The sequence below is a fragment of the Chanodichthys erythropterus genome, chromosome 18 (assembly GCF_024489055.1).
Source record: "Chanodichthys erythropterus isolate Z2021 chromosome 18, ASM2448905v1, whole genome shotgun sequence".
Taxonomy (NCBI): domain Eukaryota; kingdom Metazoa; phylum Chordata; class Actinopteri; order Cypriniformes; family Xenocyprididae; genus Chanodichthys; species Chanodichthys erythropterus.
In genome coordinates, this window is record NC_090238.1 from 18,649,961 (window position 1) to 18,671,305 (window position 21,345).

General features: G+C 35.7%; 1 protein-coding gene across 14 annotated transcripts in view; it reads left to right on the forward strand.

Moving 5' to 3' along the window:
- syne1b (spectrin repeat containing, nuclear envelope 1b) overlaps positions 1 to 21,345 on the forward strand; it is a 138,199-nt gene that overhangs the window by 14,719 nt on the left and 102,135 nt on the right. For all 14 annotated transcript variants that reach the window (XM_067367829.1, XM_067367827.1, XM_067367828.1 and 11 more), the window contains 12 exons: positions 7,752 to 7,847; positions 8,003 to 8,086; positions 11,453 to 11,545; positions 11,637 to 11,815; positions 11,969 to 12,165; positions 14,970 to 15,079; positions 16,588 to 16,695; positions 16,878 to 17,015; positions 17,938 to 18,102; positions 18,182 to 18,294; positions 20,861 to 21,029; positions 21,125 to 21,221. In XM_067367829.1, coding sequence (XP_067223930.1) covers positions 7,752 to 7,847; positions 8,003 to 8,086; positions 11,453 to 11,545; positions 11,637 to 11,815; positions 11,969 to 12,165; positions 14,970 to 15,079; positions 16,588 to 16,695; positions 16,878 to 17,015; positions 17,938 to 18,102; positions 18,182 to 18,294; positions 20,861 to 21,029; positions 21,125 to 21,221 — 1,549 coding nt within the window. The remainder of the gene's footprint in view (positions 1 to 7,751; positions 7,848 to 8,002; positions 8,087 to 11,452; positions 11,546 to 11,636; positions 11,816 to 11,968; positions 12,166 to 14,969; positions 15,080 to 16,587; positions 16,696 to 16,877; positions 17,016 to 17,937; positions 18,103 to 18,181; positions 18,295 to 20,860; positions 21,030 to 21,124; positions 21,222 to 21,345) is intronic.

The following is a 21,345-nucleotide window of genomic DNA, read 5'->3' on the forward strand; positions in this document are numbered from 1 at the left end:
TAATTATGACATAAAAAGATGATATTGACTTAAAGCTCATTTTAATGTCAATTTCAACTTTTTATGTCATAATTTACATCAAAACCTAAAACATAAAAGTCAATTCTAATCAAAAGTGAGCATGCCCTACTCTCTCCGAAGGGCAGAGCCATTGAAGTGGGAACATTGGAGGGAACAGGGCACTTGTGTGTCATAATGAAGCCATTTGGAATGCACTTGGTGAAGAAAGCAATGAAAGACCATGTAATTTCCTCATTAGCTTCACATGGAATGTTACCACGACAACGCTAGGTAACTAAAACAGGAATATCTTATTATTGGGGTTAATATGATACAAATAAATGTAAATAAAAGTTTTTAAAAAATGCATTATAAGTTAAGCATTAAACATATTACCCATGAAACATTTTTTTAAACTTAAAGGGATAGTTTACCCAAAAATGAAAATTATCCCATGATTTGCTTGTAGTACTATTCGCACTGGATTACATCCTAGGTGTGGATGACTATCTTCTCTGAGATGAACACAATTGGAGTAATATTAAAAAAATATCCTGGCTCTTCCAAGCTTTATAATAGTATGGAGCGCATGATTTTGAAGCCCAAAAAAGTGCATCAATCCATCATAAAAGTAATCCATACGACTCCAGGGGGTTAATAAAGGCCTTCTGAAGTGAAGCAATGGGTTTTTGTAAGAAAAATATCCATATTTACAACTTTATAAACTATAATAAGCAACTTTTGGCAAACATCCGTAAGCAAATCAACTTACGGCGGAAGTGTAACCTTTGACTTGAATTATTCTGTATATGTTAACTCAAAGTCTCTTGCCAAATCTAGCTTTTAAATTAATCATCAGGATTCGTCACCTGACAATAAACGATAAAATTACTTCCTTGAAGAGACCATTGCATGTTCCCTTTGCTGATGAAATTGTGGAAGGGCCCTTTGTGAAGGGATTCAAATGTTCACTTTTGTTTGGAATGCCCCTACAAATGGCATCCCCTTCCCAAAGTGCCCTTCAAGGGTGCAGAAACAGCGTTTGGAATTCGCAGAAAAAGTCAGAATTATAAGCCGTAATTTTATGTATAATTATGTATAATAATTTTATGACATAAAAGATTGACTTTTTATCTCATTATTATACCTTTTATCTCATAATGTTGGTTTGTGTCATAATTATTTATTTAAATTATTTAAATTTAATTCTGATTTACCATATACAGTATATATGATGGTCACATCATGAAAAATTACATTTATTTTGATCTCAGGGACAAAAATAAATGATATGTGATATGACCACTTTTTGGAAGGATGCAGGTATTCTTGTAAGACCTGTCACTTTCACTGTTCTGTTTAATGGAGCGTCTTCAGAATCCTCTGTGACACCAGAACTTCCTCTGTTTTTTTCCGATACTCTGTGTTGACATGTTGTTGTCTCTTGCTAAGGTAGCGGCATGGGGCAGACACTTGTCTGACAAGTGTTTTACATTCAGCATTGTTGAGATATTTTACTTACTTATAAAACGCAACTTACATTATGTGGAAATGTGGATTGAATCTATGTTCATGGAGACAAGTGTATTTCTGGGAAGTCTTGGACGCTGTAGGTATGTGCAGATGGTTGCCGAGAGGGGCTGGAACAATTCTCAGTGGGAAGAAGTATGCTTCGCTCCTGAGGTCTTTGACGTGTGTGCCCAATGATTTCAGATGGTGTGATTAAGAATCAACAACAGAGCATTAGCAAGATCGTTTTAGAAACAATCAAACAATCAGTCAGGCTTTGGTCAGCATTAAATGGGTGCAGAAAGTGATTCATTTGAAAAAGTTTGTTAATTTCTGATTTTTAGAAGATTCGACTCTGTCCGATAACTAATTTATTTAAAGTCAGCATAAAATGCATTTGCTACCTTATTTGCTTAGGGGCCGTTTACATGATAATAGCATCGTCATTATCGTCTCCGTTTAAACTACAAAAATGTGAAAAATGCGAAACTGTGGCGCCATGCACATTTGTATTATGTCATGTGTTCAGTCTATGGTGTGTGTAGTGTTCCTTTACAAAGTGACATTGCCAACTACTGGTCTAGCATGAATAATACAGCATTTTTGTTGTTTTTGTGGATCCATGTGGACAGGGATTTTTTGAAAACATTGTCATCTGTACGCAAAACTTTTCAAATCGCAAAGGAAAACCTTTTAAAACCTGATTGGCTTTTAAAATGTAGAAAAATAAGAGGAATTTATGTCGGAAAGACAAGTCATTTAGAAGTTGTTGTATTTTGATGAAATTGAAAGACAAATGGTTCTCTATTTGAAATAAATAAATTGGGTCAATTATGATTTCATGTTGACTTTTAATATTAAAGCTGCTGTCCGCAATTTTTCCTCTTTGTCGCATCTCTGTTTGAAACATGCGATTGCAGTCATATGCGGAACAGTTATCTGTATGTGCGTTGTGCTTCGGCACAGCTCGTCAGCGCGGATGAATCTAATGCTTGCTGTCAGTCACCGCACCAGTGTGGATACTGAACCAATATAAGATTTTTCACTGGAAAATATCATCTGAACAAGTAAGTAACATGTTTGCCACTTTTGTTTTGACCAACTGAGGAAAAAAGCATTAGGCCTACAATAAATCACGCTGCCAATGATGATTAAATCTAACGATCGCTTAGCTTGAATCATACCAAACCGTGCAAATTATTATTACTGTTATATTGTTCTCAAATTGTTAATGTTAACAACATCGCACTGCGTGACTGTGTATTTAGTGGGTATTAGCGTTACCTGTAGATTTCAATTTCTGTAGCCACTCCACAGTCCGATGTCTTTTGCTTTTTGTCTACGGGTGAATCTCCAGTTGTCACTGATGATTGTCATTTGGATCTTTCTGGATTACAATCCGCCATCAAAATGATACGTTTAATTATTTCAGCTGCTGTGAGAACATAATTGTGCCGCTACCGGCAGCGTCCTCACGTGATAAAACCGATCAGCCTGGACTCCTTCCTTTCTGTTTATGGACGTGATGTAATGACGCACAGAGGAACTGCTGCATGCTCAAATTTCCCGCAGAAATTCGCCATGTCGCTCTTATTATAAAACATTATTAAAAGCATACTGTTGTGAATCGAGACAAGATAATTAGATAGTTTTCAACACTGGTTGGTTATGTACTTGTTCAAAAGTTGATTTTGGATAATTTTTAACCAAAAAACATTGCGGACTGCATCTTTAAATTAAATTGTGATATGTCATAATAAATTAATATATTTTAATATAAATTGGGTTATAATTATGCCTTTAGGATTGTTAAGGATGACCATTTTATGGTTTAATTTGATATTTTTTTTAAACCAGAACGTGTGCATTTGTTTATACAGCGAAGAGAAGCTGGAAAAACAGGGTTTGGACAGGCCAAAAAGGACATCCTTATGAAGAGATAGAAAGAAAAAGCATTTAAAATTAAAAGGAAGTTACTATATTTTTATTGATGTGGTAACAGAAATGGCTTTAATGGCATATAGTAAATGGTGACATCAGCTATCCATTGTTAAAGTCACATGGTTTTGTTTGATGACCCTCATGCAGATCATAGAAACCAAAGTGGAGCTGTTGTGAGTGTTGTTGCCCCTCCCTCTTGCCTCATTATGCGTGATTAGTTGCTTGGGTGACGGGGCACTTTGCAGCACACAAAGAGAGGATAATCTGACACAAATGGTGGGTTTAAGTATTCCAGTCAGTGCAGATTGCACTGAGGGGCCTTTTGTTCCACACAATCTGCTGCACCACAGTTCAAAGCACGGCTACGAAAAGTTTGAAGAATCCTAGTAATGTGTGCAGCCAGTGGGTCCACTGCAGTGAGGCAGCGTCCACGCTGTACAGAAAGCACACACTCACTGCATACTAACTGAGCTGCAGAATATGCTATGTAATGCCTTATGTCTGCAATACTTACAGATTCATATCGCTGTCTGTGTCTGTGTGTCCGTCTGCTTGTTGGTCTATCTTTCCAGCTATTTCTTTGTTGTTAAAATATTATATTGAATATTATAATAAATCTAAATTTACATTTCTTGCTTTCTTTATTTTATTATTTTCTCAGTATTCAGCATGACCAAAGCAAATGTGTTTGCACATCACTTATCAGGCTGTTTTTCATGATGGAAAGTTTTACCTATTTTTGTTTGACCTCTGGCACATTTGTTATTTTTTCCTATTGTGTCCATTTCCTTTAACATTTTAAAGCAGATTTGCACTTTTTATGATTGTTTGTACAGGAGCAGTGGATCTGAGATTTTCAAACTTTCAAACTAAACCTGTCTGAATCATTTCTATATACTTCAGTATAGTGCTAGTGCTTACAAATATGGTACAGTGATGCAGGTAGATGGTAATACTATAGTACATTGTAATAATACACTACCATTTAAAAGTTTGGAGTCTGTAAGATTTTTAAATGTTGAAATAAGTATCTTCTGCTCACCAAGGCTGAATTTATTTGACTAAAAATACAGTAAAAACAGTGATATTGTGAAATGTTAAAATAGTATTAATAGTAATTAAAAGTAATATTAATATTATGATTTTTTCCCCCTAATTAAATATATATTTTAAAACGTAAATTTAATTCCTGTGAATTTTCAGCATCATTACTCCAGTCTTCAGTGTCACATGATCCTTCAGAAATCATTGTAATATGCTAATTTTGCAAGTGCTTTTAAAAAAGTTAATTTTTCGTGTTCTTTTTTCATCAGGGTTTCATCTGTCTGCACAGATTGTAGTTTCAGTCTTTGTGTGTGATCACAAGTTAGGCAGTCATGTCTATAGCTGCATGACAATTCTGGTTAAAGCATGATGTGAGAGGGAGAAATTGAGCAAGACATGATTTGTATCAGTAATCATGAAGAAATAAAAATTCTGTGTAAACAGACACTTTACCAAATCTTGTTTGAACATCTCAAACAACATATGAACCTAGTCTTGCGTAGCCAGACCTTCAGACTCCATGGCAGCTTTCATTGGCCAAGGACCGCCCAAGAGGATGTATGACCGACATGTAAAGCAACCAATTTCAGTTTGAACTGTTTAAAGGCGTCAAATTGTATAATCGGTTTCCCCACAATATCAGGCGTGCAATTCATTCCTTGTTGTGCAAGTTTACTGCAACAATGGTGCTGTGAACTTCACATACTTTAAAAAAAACAGCATTTACTTGATCCCGATAAGCGTTTATTGTCACAGTTGTAAAAACTATGGCTTTCTTCTTCCATTAGGGGGTTTGCTGTCACAACGGCTTTGTTACCAGGTGGACCCTGAAACTCATGTTGTTTGTCTCATCCTTGTGCAAGAATGCGGCTTTAGGGTTGTTCCTGGGCCTTGCTCTTCTGTCTTGTCTTGAGTGTTTGTGTAAACACATGGCTTCTGTCATGTTTGTTTGCCATGTGCCTTTTACACATGGCTTTTTATTAGGTGTGTTCGACATCAGCTGCAGCTGGATGCAACCGATCGGCGAGAGTAGCCGTGTGCAGGCGGGGAGGAGACACTTCTCGTAGTAACACTCACGCTGCGTTTGCATGCTTTATCAAAGCTGAAGTGAAATAAATGCAATATTTGACTAATACACTGATGTTTCAGAGACATTTTCATTCAATACTTTATGTACTCCTAACAGCTTCTGTTTTTACAAGAATAAAGTTCAACATAAGCATATATTTTTTAAATACCAATGTAGTGGGGTTTACGTTTTTTATCAGTTTTATTTTGAAAAACGACACAATATAACATCGCGACTACATGAAAATAGCTTTAACTGTCATAAAAATAACGATTTGTGAGCATTCCTTCCCTATTTAATCTCCCTTTTTTGCCCGTCTTGTTCTGGTTCATTTTGTATCGCTGCTTTTAAGAGAAACATCTGCGACAATTCAGAACTGGTTATACTTTGCATATTCTGATCTACTCTATGAACCTTCTGAGCAATAAACTTTAATTTCTCTGGGAATGAAGAGAAGATGTTCTGGTGACCTAAAATTATTTATTCTGCAGATTATATAAATCGTCTTATAAAGTAGAATAAGGATAAAGTAGAAATTAGAAGTAGAGATAGGACACGGTATAGCACAACAGCATAAAAAAACGTCCAAAACATTTTTATTGAAAGCACTATAAGGGTTCATTTAAGTGCCCCATTTTGCTTTTTTGAATATTACCTTTCATGCAGTGTGTGAATGTGAAAGTTCTGCAAAGTTTTAAAGGTGCTGAAAAACATGTTTTCAAAAGATGTAATATAAGCCTTAAGTGTCCCCTGAATGTGTCTGTGAAGTTTCAGCTCAAAATACACCATAGTTTTTTTTTTTAATTAACTTTTTTAACTGCCTATCATTATAAATGCGCTGATTCAGGGTGTGCGGCCCCTTTAAATCTCGTGCTCCACGCCCCAAGAGCTTGAGCTTGCCTTAAACACCATAAACAAAGTTCACACAGCCAATATAACCCTCAAAATTGATCTTTACAAAGTGTTCGTCATGCAACATGTCTAATCGCATAAGTATGGTATTTATTTGGATGTTTACATTTGATTCTGAATGAGTTTGATCCGTGGCTAAAGCTAACATTACACACTGTTGGAGAGATTTATAAAGAATGAAGTTGTGTTTATGAATTATACAGACTGCAAGTGTTTACAGTGAATACAGTAAGAAACGATGGTAACTTTAACCACATTTAACAGTACATTAGCAACATGCTAACGAAACATTTAGAAAGACAATTTACAAACATCACTAAAAATATCATGATATCATGGATCATGTCAGTTATTATTGCTCCATTTTTCGCTATTTTGTCCTTGCTTGCTTACCTAGTCTGTTGATTCAGCTGTGCTGCTCCAGACGTTAATACTGGCTGCCCTTGTGTAATGCCTCGAATCATGGGCTGGTCGGTGTTATGTTGAGATTCGCCTGTTCTTCGGAGGTCTTTTAAACAAATGAGATTTATATAAGAAGGAGGAAACAATGGAGTTTGAGACTCACTGTATGTCATTTCCATGTACTGAACTCTTGTTATTCAACTATGTCGAGGTAAATTCAATTTTTGAATCTACGGCACCTTTAAAGATCAAAGTGCATGACAAATAAATTTATTGTCTCCTCAAAGAAAGAATTGATTCTGAACTGCTGAAACGAGTCGTCACTCGTCAGCAATTCCAGTCTCACTTCCATTCACTTTACCTATGTTACAATGTAACAAATTTGCATAATGCCAGCCTATGGTCTTGTCTACTTTAACCCTCAAACTCTCTATTTGTAGCTGAGGTCTGGAAGAGTTTAGTTCATGTTGTCAACATGTCGAGAAGAATTTGTTTTCATTGTTATGGATAAACTAACCCCATTGTTTGTATCACTGTGTATCAAGCACCAAGGAAGCCTCCAGAGATGAAATTCAGATATGGTAATGGCCATTTCGTTTCAGACACGTGCTGTAAGCGGTCGACCAATCAGACAGACTGAGCTGTCTGACCAATCAGTGCAGAGTAGGCTCGCGAAAAGAAGGGTTCAGAAAGACTGTTTTCAGACTGATGTGCAGTGCATATTATGAGAAAATGAAAGTGTTTTTTGACCTTGAATGCATGTAAACCTATTGTAGGAGACATCCAAAACAAAATTAAGAACCTTTAAAATAGCATAATAGGGGCATTTTAAGTTTATTGTTTATTTATTCCTCTTTTTTTTGTCCTTTTCCAGCACAAACCTCCTTTTGAAGTCAGTGACCTCTTTGAGGACATCAAGGATGGGGTGAAACTGCTGGCTCTGTTAGAGGTGCTGTCTGGACAGAGATTAGTAAGTGTTGCTGTGATGCAATATCTGCAGATTATCCCTTTGTGAAACCGCTGCATTGAGCACAGGAGCAGCTGGCGAGTGTCCGCCTTCAATGTCTGTTGCCAAGATGATGGGCTCATTTCTGCTCCTGATAAACTTCTCTTATTTCCCTGCAGCCATGCGAACAGGGCCGCCAACTCAAAAGGATCCACTGGGTGTCCAACATCGGCACAGCTCTTAAGTTCCTGGAGGGAAGAAAGGTAGGTGACCCTATTAACACTCGGGTTATCTCATCTGTCTCATTTAACTGCTTATCTGTCTTAATTAAATGGTGATATTCTGTATAACACTCCCAACCGGGTCATTCCTTTTCTGCAGCACCTTTCAAACTCTGTCTTTTTAAATTGAATTTGCTTGCACGTTAATTAAAGGAGGTATTTCTATAAAAGGATATACCAGTCTGTCAGAAATATGCTCTGGTCAAGATCAGGCAAGGACAAGAACTGAACAGGAATAACTAAAGTTAGTCATCGCTCATTGTGGAATTGACAGGATTTTTCATCTTTTGAAATGTTAAAACTAATTGATGTAATTTTATCAATCACGATAAATGTTTTAAAAGTGACACAATCCAACTACAAAACATTAACACAAAACATCACAGAATCCATCAAATTCATTGACAGTACTGCATTTTTGTATTTTTGTTTGTTACTTCCATGTGATTAAGGTTTCTTTTTGATAAAGGGTTTTTTATAAAAGTTATGGAATAGAAGAAAAATGTATTAATTGATTACTGACTAGAATATTATTTTATAATATTTTTATATTTAATAAAAATATTTACATGAAATATTTTCCTTTCATTGTGATTAAAAAAAAAAAAACTAATATTACTTCAATCCTGATTTTGTTTCATAATTTCTAATATATTAAGACAAACACTACCTTTCAAAAGTTTGATATATTACAGATATTTTTGTTCAAATGTTTTTGAAAGAAGTCTCTTTTACTCACCAAGGCTGCATTTATTTGATTAAAAATACAAACCCGATTCCAAAAAAGTTGGGACACTGTACAAATTGTGAATAAAAAAGGAATGCAATAATTTACAAATCACATAAACTTATATTTTATTCACATTAGAATATAGATAACAAATGTTGAAAGTGAGACATTTTGAAATGTCATGCCAAATATTGGCTCATTTTGGATTTCATGAGAGCTACTCATTCATAAAAGGTTGGGACAGGTAGCAATAAAGTTAAATGTACATATAAGGAACAGCTGGAGGACCAATTTGCAACTTATTAGGGCAATTGGCAACATGACTGAGTATAAAAAGAGCCTCTCAGAGTGGCAGTGTCTCTCAGAAGTCAAGATGGGCAGAAGATCACCAATTCCCCCAATGCTGCGGCGAAAAATAGTGGAGCAATATCAGAAAGTAATTTCTCAAAATTGCAAAGAGTTTGAAGTTATCATCATCTACAGTGCGTAATATCATCCAAAGATTCAGAGAATCTGGAACAATCTCTGTGCGTAAGGGTCAAGGCTGGAAAACCATACTGTGATCTTCGGGCCTTTAGACGGCACTGCATCACATACAGGAATGCTACTGTAATGGAAATCACAACATGGGCTCAGGAATACTACCAGAAATCATTGTCGGTGAACACAATCCACCATGCCGTTGCCGGCTAAAACTCTATAGGTCAAAAAAGAAGCCATATCTAAACATGATCCAGAAGCACAGGCTTTTTCTCTGGGCCAAGGCTCATTTAAAATGGACTGTGGCAAAGTGGAAAACTGTTCTGTGGTCAGACGAAGCAAAATTTGAAGTTCTTTTTGGAAAACTGGGACGCCATGTCATCCGGACTAAAGAGGACAAGAACAACCCAAGTTGTTATCAGCGCTCAGTTCAGAAGCCTGCATCTCTGATGGTATGGGGTTGCATGATTGCGTGTGGCATGGGCCGCTTACACATCTGGAAAGGCACCATCAATGCTGAAAGGTATATCCAAGTTCTAGAACAACATATGCTCCCATCCAGACGTCGTCTCTTTCAGGGAAGACCTTGCATTTTCCAACATGACAATGCCAGACCACATACTGCATCAATTACAACATCATGGCTGCGTAGAAGAAGGATCCGGGTACTGAAATGGCCAGCCTGCAGTCCAGATCTTTCACCCATAGAAAACATTTGGTGCATCATAAAGAGGAAGATGCGACAAAGAAGACCTAAGACAGTTGAGCAACTAGAAGCCTGTATTAGACAAGAATGGGACAACATTCCTATTCCTAAACTTGAGCAACTTGTCTCCTCAGTCCCCAGACGTTTGCAGACTGTTATAAAAAGAAGAGGGGATGCCACACAGTGGTAAACATGGCCTTGTCCCTACTTTTTTGAGATGTGTTGATGCCATGAAATTTAAAATCAACTTATTTTTCCCTTAAAATGAAACACTTTCTCATTTTAAACGTTTGATATGTCATCTATGTTGTATTCTGAATAAAATATTAAAATTTGAAACTTCCACATCATTGCATTCTGTTTTAATTCACAATTTGTAAAGTGTCCCAACTTTTTTGGAATTGGGTTTATACAGTAAAAATTGTGGAATATATTATTAGAATTTGAAATAACTGTTTTTTTTATTTGAATATATTTTGAAATGTTATTTATTTTTGTGATGGCAGAGTTCAATTCATCATCATGGCTCCAGTCTTCAGTGTCACATAATCCTTCAGAAATCATTTTAATATGCTTATTTGATGCTCAAGAAACATTTATTATTATTATCAATGTTCAAAACAGTTGTGCTTTTTAATATTTTTGTGTAAATTATTTTTTTCTATTATTTTTTGATGAATAAAAATAAAACGTTTATTTAAAATAGAATTTTAAATGACCTTACTGTTAATTTTGATCAATGAACGCGTCTTTGCTATAGTATCAATAAAAACCTTTGAATAGTAGTGCCTAATTATCAGTCATATCTGATCATTAAATACGTCCATATGTCCCAGTCTAGTGTTTGTCATCATACTGTTTTCCTAACTGTGTCCTCTCTCTTACCATGTTTCGTCTCAGTCTGTGTACCGAGGGTCTCCGGTCAGTACTTCTCCTAGTCACAGTTCTCACAAAACACTTGCTCTTGTTACGCATATCTGCATTTGATGATGCGTACCGTATGCAGAGAACAGCTTTATTATTTACCAATCTCTGCTGTAGGTGCTACTGGCTGAAAGAGCTGCAATTATTTTTAGAAAGCTTGTTTTTTTCTACTGCATCACTTTGAGTGTACATGACTGGCTGAGCAAATATGAGCAAATTGCAGTTTTCTCTATTCACTCACATTTTATTCATATTGGCTTATTCCTAAAGAAGTGAATAAGTCTAGCTACTTGACATTATTAAAGTCAACATGATATCAAAATGGACTCTATTTACTTTCGTAATGCACGTTCCTGGTTTTATTCTGCACGATTCATCAGCAGGTAGTACTGGTTTAGACTGGCTTGTTTGCCTGACCTCAGATCTGTGGAATATATGTATAATATGTTGCATTGATATTTTAATGATTTAGTCAATGTTTCTAACCTGATAAATAATTATGTTACAGATTAAACTAGTCAATATAAATGCCACTGACATCGCCGATGGACGCCCATCCATTGTTTTGGGGCTGATATGGACCATTATCCTCTATTTCCAGGTAATGTTTGACAATTATGATTGTAGGATCTGTAAAATTGTCATATGTCTATCTCTGTATTTTAAGGGTCTGTCTTCACAATCTTTTGCAGATTGAGGAGTTGACCAGTAATCTTCCAGCCCTTCAGGCTTTATCCAGCAGTGCGTCTTCGGTGGACAGCATGGCCAGCTCAGAGACAGGCAGCCCGCCCATGAAACGCAAGGTGGTCACCAAGTTTCAGGGCAATGCCAAAAGAGCACTGCTCAGATGGGTCCAAAGCACAGCAACCAAGTATGTCATTTTTTGTCAGCTAAAGGAACATTTCGGAATAAATACAAGCTCTGTTGACCAATTGTAATGGATATGTCAACCAGTGATGACTGTGTATAAAATAGGCTTTATTGTAAATAAGGACCCTAATAAGTCATTATTTCTTCTTGCAAGGCGTCTTGGGATTGAAGTTAAAGACTTCGGTTCTAGTTGGCGCAGCGGTGTGGCCTTCCATTCTGTTATTTATGCCATTCGACCAGAGCTCGTGGACATGGATGTCGTGAGAAAAAGAAGTAATCGTGAGAACCTGGAAGAGGCTTTCAGTGTTGCAGAGAACGAGCTGGGAATACCACGTTTACTAGATCCTGAAGGTACTAGTACAACTTATTTTTCTCCAAAATCTCTCCAATTTCCCTTGAGATAGACAGTGTCTTCATACAAAATCTTATCATGGTATTTGGACATGGTTCTATGGAAATACCTTGTTTTTTTATACTCATTTGCAATAGTAATATAATACTATTCTTTAAATTACCTTGAACTACCATTCCAATACCATGGTATATTAATATGGGAATTATTCATTACTATGTTATATTATAGTTAACTAAAACTTAAACCATAAAAAAACATTTTTGTTACTTGAAATAATACATTAACTGAAATAAAGTATAACAATTTTTTTATTTTAGCAAATTTTATCTTTATAAGGAAATAAAAATTTATTAAAGAATGTTGACATATTTAAAATATATTAATAATAAAAAGGACCAAAAAAAAAAAAATTAAATGAAAACGGAAAATATAAAAATAAAAACTAATTCAAAATACAGTATATATAAAACACTGGATATATATCAAAATATCATGGTATAACAATCTGATACCACGAATGTACCGCCAATACTAGTATTGTGTGGCTAATAATGTAGATTCAGTCAATGATCTGTTGTGCTGTTGAAGAGCCACTCATTTGTTTTGAGTTTGATGTGAATAGACACTGTGTAATTATACTGGGGATCCTCCATCATCAGGCCTCATTACAGACAGACGCTGTTATAGTTTCTTATATAGGTCATGCTGCTATTCAAGCATGACATCAGGCCTGAACAGATACAGAATAGCATGACGTCATGATGTGATCTTGCAGAATCCCTTTGAAGAGGCTATAAAAAGCCTCATTTGGCTCTTCAGGTCATATAAAATGACATGAAGTCTTTGGAACACCCGATGATTCACTTTGTGTGTTGAACCAACAAGTTACTTTTCTAATTAATGGTGCTTTTTTTTTTTTCATGCATGCATACAGTTTTACCAAGGGAAAGGGAGAGCTGAAGCAGAATACAGGAAAGCAAGAAGTTACAGCATTGTTTGGAATTCAGCAGATCAATAGCCTTGAGCAAACCATCAGTTTAGTTTTAGCTTGGGGTTCCTTAGAAATTCCTAGTACAGCATCACCTTCACATCAGCCTTTTTCAGTAAAGGAAAAGATAGGCTGTGATTTTGTGATCAGTGATTTTAAAGCCTGAAGATGCCACACCCTCTTAAGGTGACTGAGCCAATAAGTAGTTTTCCCTTCAGAGGGAAACTTTTACGAGTCTTTGTTCTGTAGAAAGATATTAGCATAAGACATTTGATTGGATGTTTGAGAGAAGAACCTTCTAGATTCTTATAATACTAATGTGTCACAGAGTTAGTAACATGTAACATGTCCTTATATACCAAACATGCTACCCATGTGATTTTAGTTAACTATAAATTTGCAACTCTGGAACATTAATACCAAATAGTTCAAAAGAGAGAATTAATACATAGAATAAAGCCTATAAAAGGAAAGTCATGAGATGGGAAAACTGGAAACATGTTTATACATTTCTCAAGTGGTTATACATAAAATATATAGGATTAAGAGGGTTTATTAGACCTTCTCAGAAAGAATGAAGTCAGAGTCATTAGTCTCTGCAAAATTCTTTCTGATCATAAAAGTTCTTATCAGTTTTCCTGTGTCCTGTAACAGGACACCTAGTTCTGCGTGTGTGTTAGCTAGATTTGGGATGCTAGTTGCAGTTTTAGGGGGATGGGTTCACAATACTTTGAGAGAGTGAGTTTCTGGATAATTCATTAAATATAATGAATAATTGTGTGTCTGATTGGTCCAGACACTACAGTCACAATAGAACATTGTCATTTATAACTGGATTTTTTTTTCAAAACAATGTTTTTGTCAGTTTTGTTGAATGTTAGCTTGAGAGAAGCCTTTTCTGAAAAATTAAAACAGTTTAAAATGTCTTATAGTTTGTAGTTTGAATACTTAGCAGATTTGATGTTTGGAAGTTCTATATGCATTGAGTACTTCCATTACTCAGCCATTGCTATGTTTTTATGATTCTTACAATGCTCTAGTAACCCCCATTCTGGGTGAATTTTGAGAATTGTTAGTATTTATTTTCCTTATTTCCAGTTGCTTCCTTATTATTTTCTATGATTATTGTTTACTGTGATTTTTCTTTTTTCATTCACTTAGCAAACGTTTGGGGTCAGTAAGATAAAAAAAAAAGTATCTTCTGCTCACCAAGGCTGAGGCTATTTGATTCAAAATACAGTAAAAATAGTAATATTGTGAAATATTATTACAATTTAAGATAACTGTTTTATATTGTAATATATTTTAAAATGTAATTTTCCCCTGTGAATACAAAGCTGAATTTTTACCAGCCATTACTCCAAATGATCCTTCAGAAACTGTCATGTATTTTTTTCAGGATTCTTTGATGAATTCTGTAGAAAGTTCAAAAGAACAGCACTTATTTGAAATAGAAATCCTTTGCAACATTATAAATGTCTTTACTGTCACTTTTGGTCAATTTAATACATCCTTGATGAATAAAAGATTATCCAAATGGGGTCTTACTGACCCCAATCTTTTGAACGATAATGTATATATTTTGTCTTTTGTTATTTTCATCAACTTATGTACATTGCTTTGCACTATTTTTGGATTTGGTAAGCTGCAAATCCTGCAAATTTACATTTGAAGTGCCTGTAAAGCACAGTAAAACTGAAACTAAAACTAGGTGCATGCATGCATGGATGGATAATTACCACAATGGTAATACCTAAAACATTTCCCCTTGAGGGGTTCAAACCTCCAACTTTGCATTTGTTTTTCTTGCAGATGTGGATGTGGACAAGCCTGATGAGAAATCCATAATGACATATGTAGCTCAGTTCCTGAAGCACTACCCAGATCCCCACCAGTCTGAGACAGATGGACAGCAAGAGGAGGTACGATTTAGTGCTTATGCTCATGTACGAGCTAAAAATACACTAGCCGCTTGCTGTTGTTATTTAATGCAGTCAATGCTGTAGTGCTTGCTCATTAGTCATTAACCATTTACTATAGTGCATCACAATGTGGAATCCATTCAAGGAGCATTTTACTCTAGAATCACACCCATAATGCATTGCTCTATGTGCTCACTCTGTCTCTCTGTCTGTGTCATTCACCGTGCACATTTGTAGCTGGTTCGTTCCATTCCTACATTCGCTCTCTCTATCCCAGCTCTACAGGTAAGAGCTGATTTGGTCTCACCTGCATGAGGTTCACTTAGTGTATGGGGCATTCTCAAGAAATGATGCCATATGTGCTTTACAATTTCAGGAAATATAATTACAACCTTACCACAAAGTTATTAAATTGCAAGAGTTTAATAAATAGATAATTGAAAAAATTCCTGTAGTATAACTTTGCATGTGAAAAAAAATCACATTACGGTGTGACTTCCCCTACAACCACAAGAATTTCACACATGTGGTCACATGTGAAATACATACATTAAACATGGGAAATGTGGTTTTGGATTAGTTCCTGTGTGAAATCCATGTGATCACATGTGGAAAGCATGGGAAATTTGTGTTTTTTTCTGTAAGCGTTATTAATTACACATTATAACTAGGAATACAATGAATAACTCATGATAGAAATTGCTTGAACATTGACATATTCTGCACATTCTCAGTAAAACAATTACAAAAGTGTATTTTCATTTGAATCAAATTTAAAACAAATTATTATTTTTTTATGAAAAGAGTTTCTATATAATCTTACATGAACTAGTATAATATAACTCTTATCTATCTATCTATCTATCTATCTATCTATCTATCTATCTATCTATCTATCTATCTATCTATCTATCTATCTATCTATATATATATATATATATATATATAGAGAGAGAGAGAGATGGTGAATGGGAACATTTGAAAATGCTTTATATAATGCTTTATATAAAGAATATAATACATTACACACTAAACAGAATTAAATTACCAAATAAGTTCAGTATCCTGTTAATTATATGAGAAGTAAATATTAGAGATACATATAACACACTAATGTCACTGTTTCCTGAGAATGGCCTTTCTGCGGTGGATGCTCTCTGCTTGTTTCCTCTCTATCTCTGGCTTTTATCTTGCTAACGCCTTGACTGTGTTGTGTTTGCATCTCTTGATGTGCCTTTGCTCTCCTGGACAGTATGATCCACAAGATATTGAGCTTATGCTTGAGGTATGTGGTTATTAATGTAAAGGGTCATAATAGTGCTCTATTGTGTGTAACAAAATACAAAATAGTTGTAAATCTTCACTCTTCTTTAGGATTGGACTCTCTCTTGTTTTTCACTGTTTCACACTGCTGTGTTACTTGCTGTGGGTCATTTTTATAAGGTTTCTTGCTGAATACCTGCTAAACGAGTGATAAATTGTTGTCTCTTTCTGTCTGATGTGCACAGAGAGAGGAACGCAAGGTGCTGAGGGAGGTGAAGATCTGGCTGGATCAGCTAGAAAGAGATATTCTGCGTGCACAGGGATCTGAAGAGAGTCTCACTGACAAATACCAGGTAAAGCTGACAATTTTCCATCTATGATCTTTAGAATTAAACAGGCTGTTTTTGATGCTATTGGAACCTCTATATATAAATGAGCTCTATAATGATTGGCTAAACTCTTTGTATTTGAAATGAGTTGTGAGTCGGCTGTCAGTTCAGGTGTATTTAGTGCTGCTCCATCCTTCTTTTTTCAGGCCTTTAAGAGCCTTCGTGTGCAGTATGAGATGAGAAAGAAACAGATCGAGTCTCTACTGCAGCCGGTACACAGGGACGGCAAACTGTCAGTGGATCAGGCCGTGGTCAAACAGTCCTGGGATCATGTGTCTGTCAGGGTATGTGCTTCATCAAATGTAATTAAAGAGTTTGTTCACCCAAAAATTAAAATTCTGTCATCATTTATTCGATGTTTAGCATTATGTTTGGACTGCTTTTTATACAATGGAAATGAATCGGTACAGATACTGTTGTGCACCAAAAATGACAGAAAAAGCCCAATTAAAGTAGTCTGAAGTTGTACAATAGCTTTGTGTGAGGAACAGACTGATTCTCTTAAAATTTCCCCACCACTGCAGGTCTTTGATACTGAATGGCTTTGGTTGTTGCATGTGCCGTATAATTAGTTTCATTATTCCAAGTTTGAATTTGTGGATACACAAATGTGATTTTTGATGGCTATGATGAAGAGAACACACATCTCATCACCTCAAGATAAAACTAATAATCAAGATAAAACACTAATAATCATATAAAATCACAACCTTTTTTAAAATAAAGATTTAAAAGTGAATATATTTATATATTTTTATTATATTTTATTTATATTATATATTTTTTAGCATTAGGGAAAAAGTGTTTAATATTTCCATAGAACTCATGGTTAATTTTTAAAGTGTAAATATTAGCTCTATATTTTTTGTACGTAAAATCACTATTATGTTGATTTTGTCTGAAAATAGTTTTACTTAAATTCTAAATTGTTGCTGCTGTGAGAATAAATGAGTGCACTTGTCTAGTTGTCATTAGCAGTAATGAAGTGTGAACTGGAGCGTAGAGCATGGATACTGGGTTCATTACTGAGAAAAGAGGACAGACACACAGAGACTGTTTTGTTTAAAGGAACAGAGAAGTCCATAGACTGGAAACAGCAATCTGGCCAGACTCTTAACAGCTTGAAGGGTCCTCACAAAGATTGAGCGGCATTAAAAACAGATCTCTCCTTTTGATATTTTCGATGCGTTTGTGTGGCTTGTGTAGCTCTTAGACTGGCACATCCATCTGGACAAGTCTTTGCCGGGCCCTCTGGGAGTGATCGGAGCCTGGCTGCATCGGGCAGAACTTTCCCTGAGAGAGGACATACCGATTCAACAGGCCCATGAAGAGACGGCCAACATCATCCACAGAAAACTGGAACAGCACAAGGTAGGTGGAAGAACTTATTTTTCTTTCTTGCTCCGATCACTGTGCTCCTAAAATTAGAAATGATGTGCTTTCTGTACAGGAGGTGTTGAAGAATTTGGAGGGACACAGACAGACATTTCAACAGATTCACAGAGACCGATCAGTTAACGGAGTCCCGGTTCCACCAGAGCAGCTTCAGGACATGGCAGAAAGGTCAACTCTGATGACCTTAGGTTTCACTGTTTATAGGCAACATGAAACAGCATTTGCAGTGCATTTAATGTCCATTATGTGATGTATTTTTTGAGTGAAAGTGTGAGACTTTAGTTGGGATTTGAAGTATTCAACTTTGGCGAGAAACTCGTCCCACGTGGTTTGTGCTATAGACATGAATGGATGACAAACAGACAAAAAAATCTCATAAACTTATAATGAAAGAGGAAACTTAGCCATATTTAGAGCCCAGAACATAAAATAGACTTTGACTTGAACCACCCAGAACCAGTGTTAATTTTGACAGCAAATTTTGATTTAGTTTTAGTCATAGTCTTTTGACTAAAATGCCATTTAGTTTTAGTCATATTTTAGTCATTGGAAATTGTTTTAGTTTTAGTCTAGTTTTAGTCGACTAAATATCATAAGATTTTAGTCGACTAAATCTACAGTAGAATTAGTCGACTAAAATCTAATTTAGTTAAATTGTAAGCATTAAGCATTTCCAATAAAAATGCTTCCACAGATCCAAATTGATATAGGCACATCTGATATTCCCCAAACTGTTTATGTTCACCCAACTGTACTTTGCTCACCAAAGAGGACGGTTTTTGACCGTTCAAGTGCAAAAACACGTGAAAGAGCAAAATTCAGTACTTTTCAGGGATTGACACACTTATCATTGAGGTAGGCTACTATTATAGATTTCATTTTAAAAAAATTATTAGATTTGATTTTTAGTTTTTCCTGCTTTCATTGTAATTTTAGTTAAAAGTTTTAGTAATTTTTTGTTTATGTCTTTTAGTTTTTGCTTTTAAATGTCTATAACTTTTTATTTTTTGTTTATTTTAATACCTCAGGTTAAGCTAAAGCTTAGAAACTATTAAGTTTACATTTTTATAAGTTTACATTTTTATATATTATTTCAGTTAATGTTTATTTAAAGTAATGAAGATTTCTTTGGTTTTAGGTTTAGTTAACTATAATAACTACTTTAATAACTATAATACTTGTAAAATATATTGAATAATGTGTCAAATAATGTTCTTAGTCTTTCCTTCCTGTGACAGAAGATACAGTAGTTTACTATGAATTAAACAGAAAATAAATTAAATACAGTTTATTGTTTAAACAAAATAACAATAATGACCAGGAAAAAAATAATAATTATAAACCATCCCGAAATACACCGTGACTCTTATTCTGAAATGTCTGCAGTCTGCACTGTAGCAGGCTGCTCATGAGGGAGATAAATATGCATTCTTACAACCGTCTAAAACATGCTACCATATAAACATCGTGTAGTAAACATTGTCATAATTCATCAACATTAGCTTATAAGCAATCGGATGGCATAAATGTGCGCTATTCATTAATTGCGCAGCAGTCAGATGTGCTGCTGCACGAGCCTGTAGAGCGCGCAACAGCGCCGCGTTTCCCGCGGTTAGAACAGCACATTACAATTCAAATGTGCGCATCTTCCACACAGGACAGCAGTCCTGACTGGATATCTTCCCAAATCGTCCCTCTCTTTCATTTTCGTCTCGTTTTTATTCGTTGACGAAAATTAGAGTAGATTTTAGTCATAGTTTTAGTCATTCAAAACGCATTTTTATTTAGTCATCGTCTCGTTTTCGTCCGTGAAAAAATGTCGTTGACGAAAATTATGACGAAAATTATTCGTCAACGAAATTAACACTGCCCAGAACAACCTAGCAACTACCTAGAGAACCCCTAGCAACCACATAGCAATGTGCTCACGACCACTCAGAACATGTGGAACAACTCTGCAGCCACATAGCAACACCCTAACAACCACATAGTACTCCTAATAACCACATAGCAATGTGCTCACGACCACTCAGAACATGTGGAACAACTCTGCAGCCACATAGCAACACCCTAACAACCACATAGTACTCCTAATAACCACATAGCAATGTGCTCACGATCACTCAGAACATGTGGAACAACTCTGCAGCCACATAGCAACACCCTAACAACCACATAGTACTCGTAGTAACCACATAGCAATGTGCTCACGACCACTCAGAACATGTGGAACAACTATGCAACCACATAGCAACACCCTAGCAACAACATAGTACCCCCAGTAACCACACAGCAATGTGCTCACAACCACTCAGAACATGTGGAACAACTCAGCAGCCACATAGCAACACCCTGGCAACCACCCAGAGCACCTCTAGCAACAACATAGCAATGTGTAAACAGCCACTTAGAACACCATTCAGAACATCACCCAGAGCATCCCTAGCAACCACCCAGAGTCCCTCTAGTAACTACATAGCAACTCCCTAGCAACCACCCAGAACACTCTAGCAGCATACCAGCAATATTATTTTAATATTATTTTTCTAACATATTTAACCTTGGTTACATTCACATAAAAAATAAAATAAAGACTTTTCAGAGAGGACAACAAACTAATAATGAATGATGCACAATAAGAGCAGCAACATTTATTAATAAATTATTAAAATCTCATCAGTCTTAAAATCTCATCAATTGCTGCTATATTTACTACTATTTCTTGTTTTCACAGATTTAATTTTGTGTCCACATCATCTCATGTCCATCTGATTAAATTTGAATTCTGGGAGATGAAGTATCGTCTCATGGCTTTTCTTATGCTGGCGGAGTCAAAGCTCAAATCTTGGATCATTAAATATGGCCGACGGGACTCAGTGGAGCTTCTTCTGCAAAATTATATTGTACGTCCTCCAGCGTAGTTAATATGCTTAACTCTTTTAAATCTGCCCTATAAAAAGAGCCATCTAACAAATCACATGTCCTCATTTACACACAGGTGTTCATTGAAGGCCATAAGTTCTTTGAGCAATATGAAACCATATTTCGGACTCTGAAACAAGCTGCAGACACCTATTTGAAATCTGGGGCTTCAGGTAAGACACATCTCACTTTCATCCATTTTTCCCCTGAGGCTGGAGATTCATGCAGCTTTTTATAATCATTCTCTGGCAGCAATGCTGAACTAGCAGACAAAATGAACCGATTGCTTTGTGATCA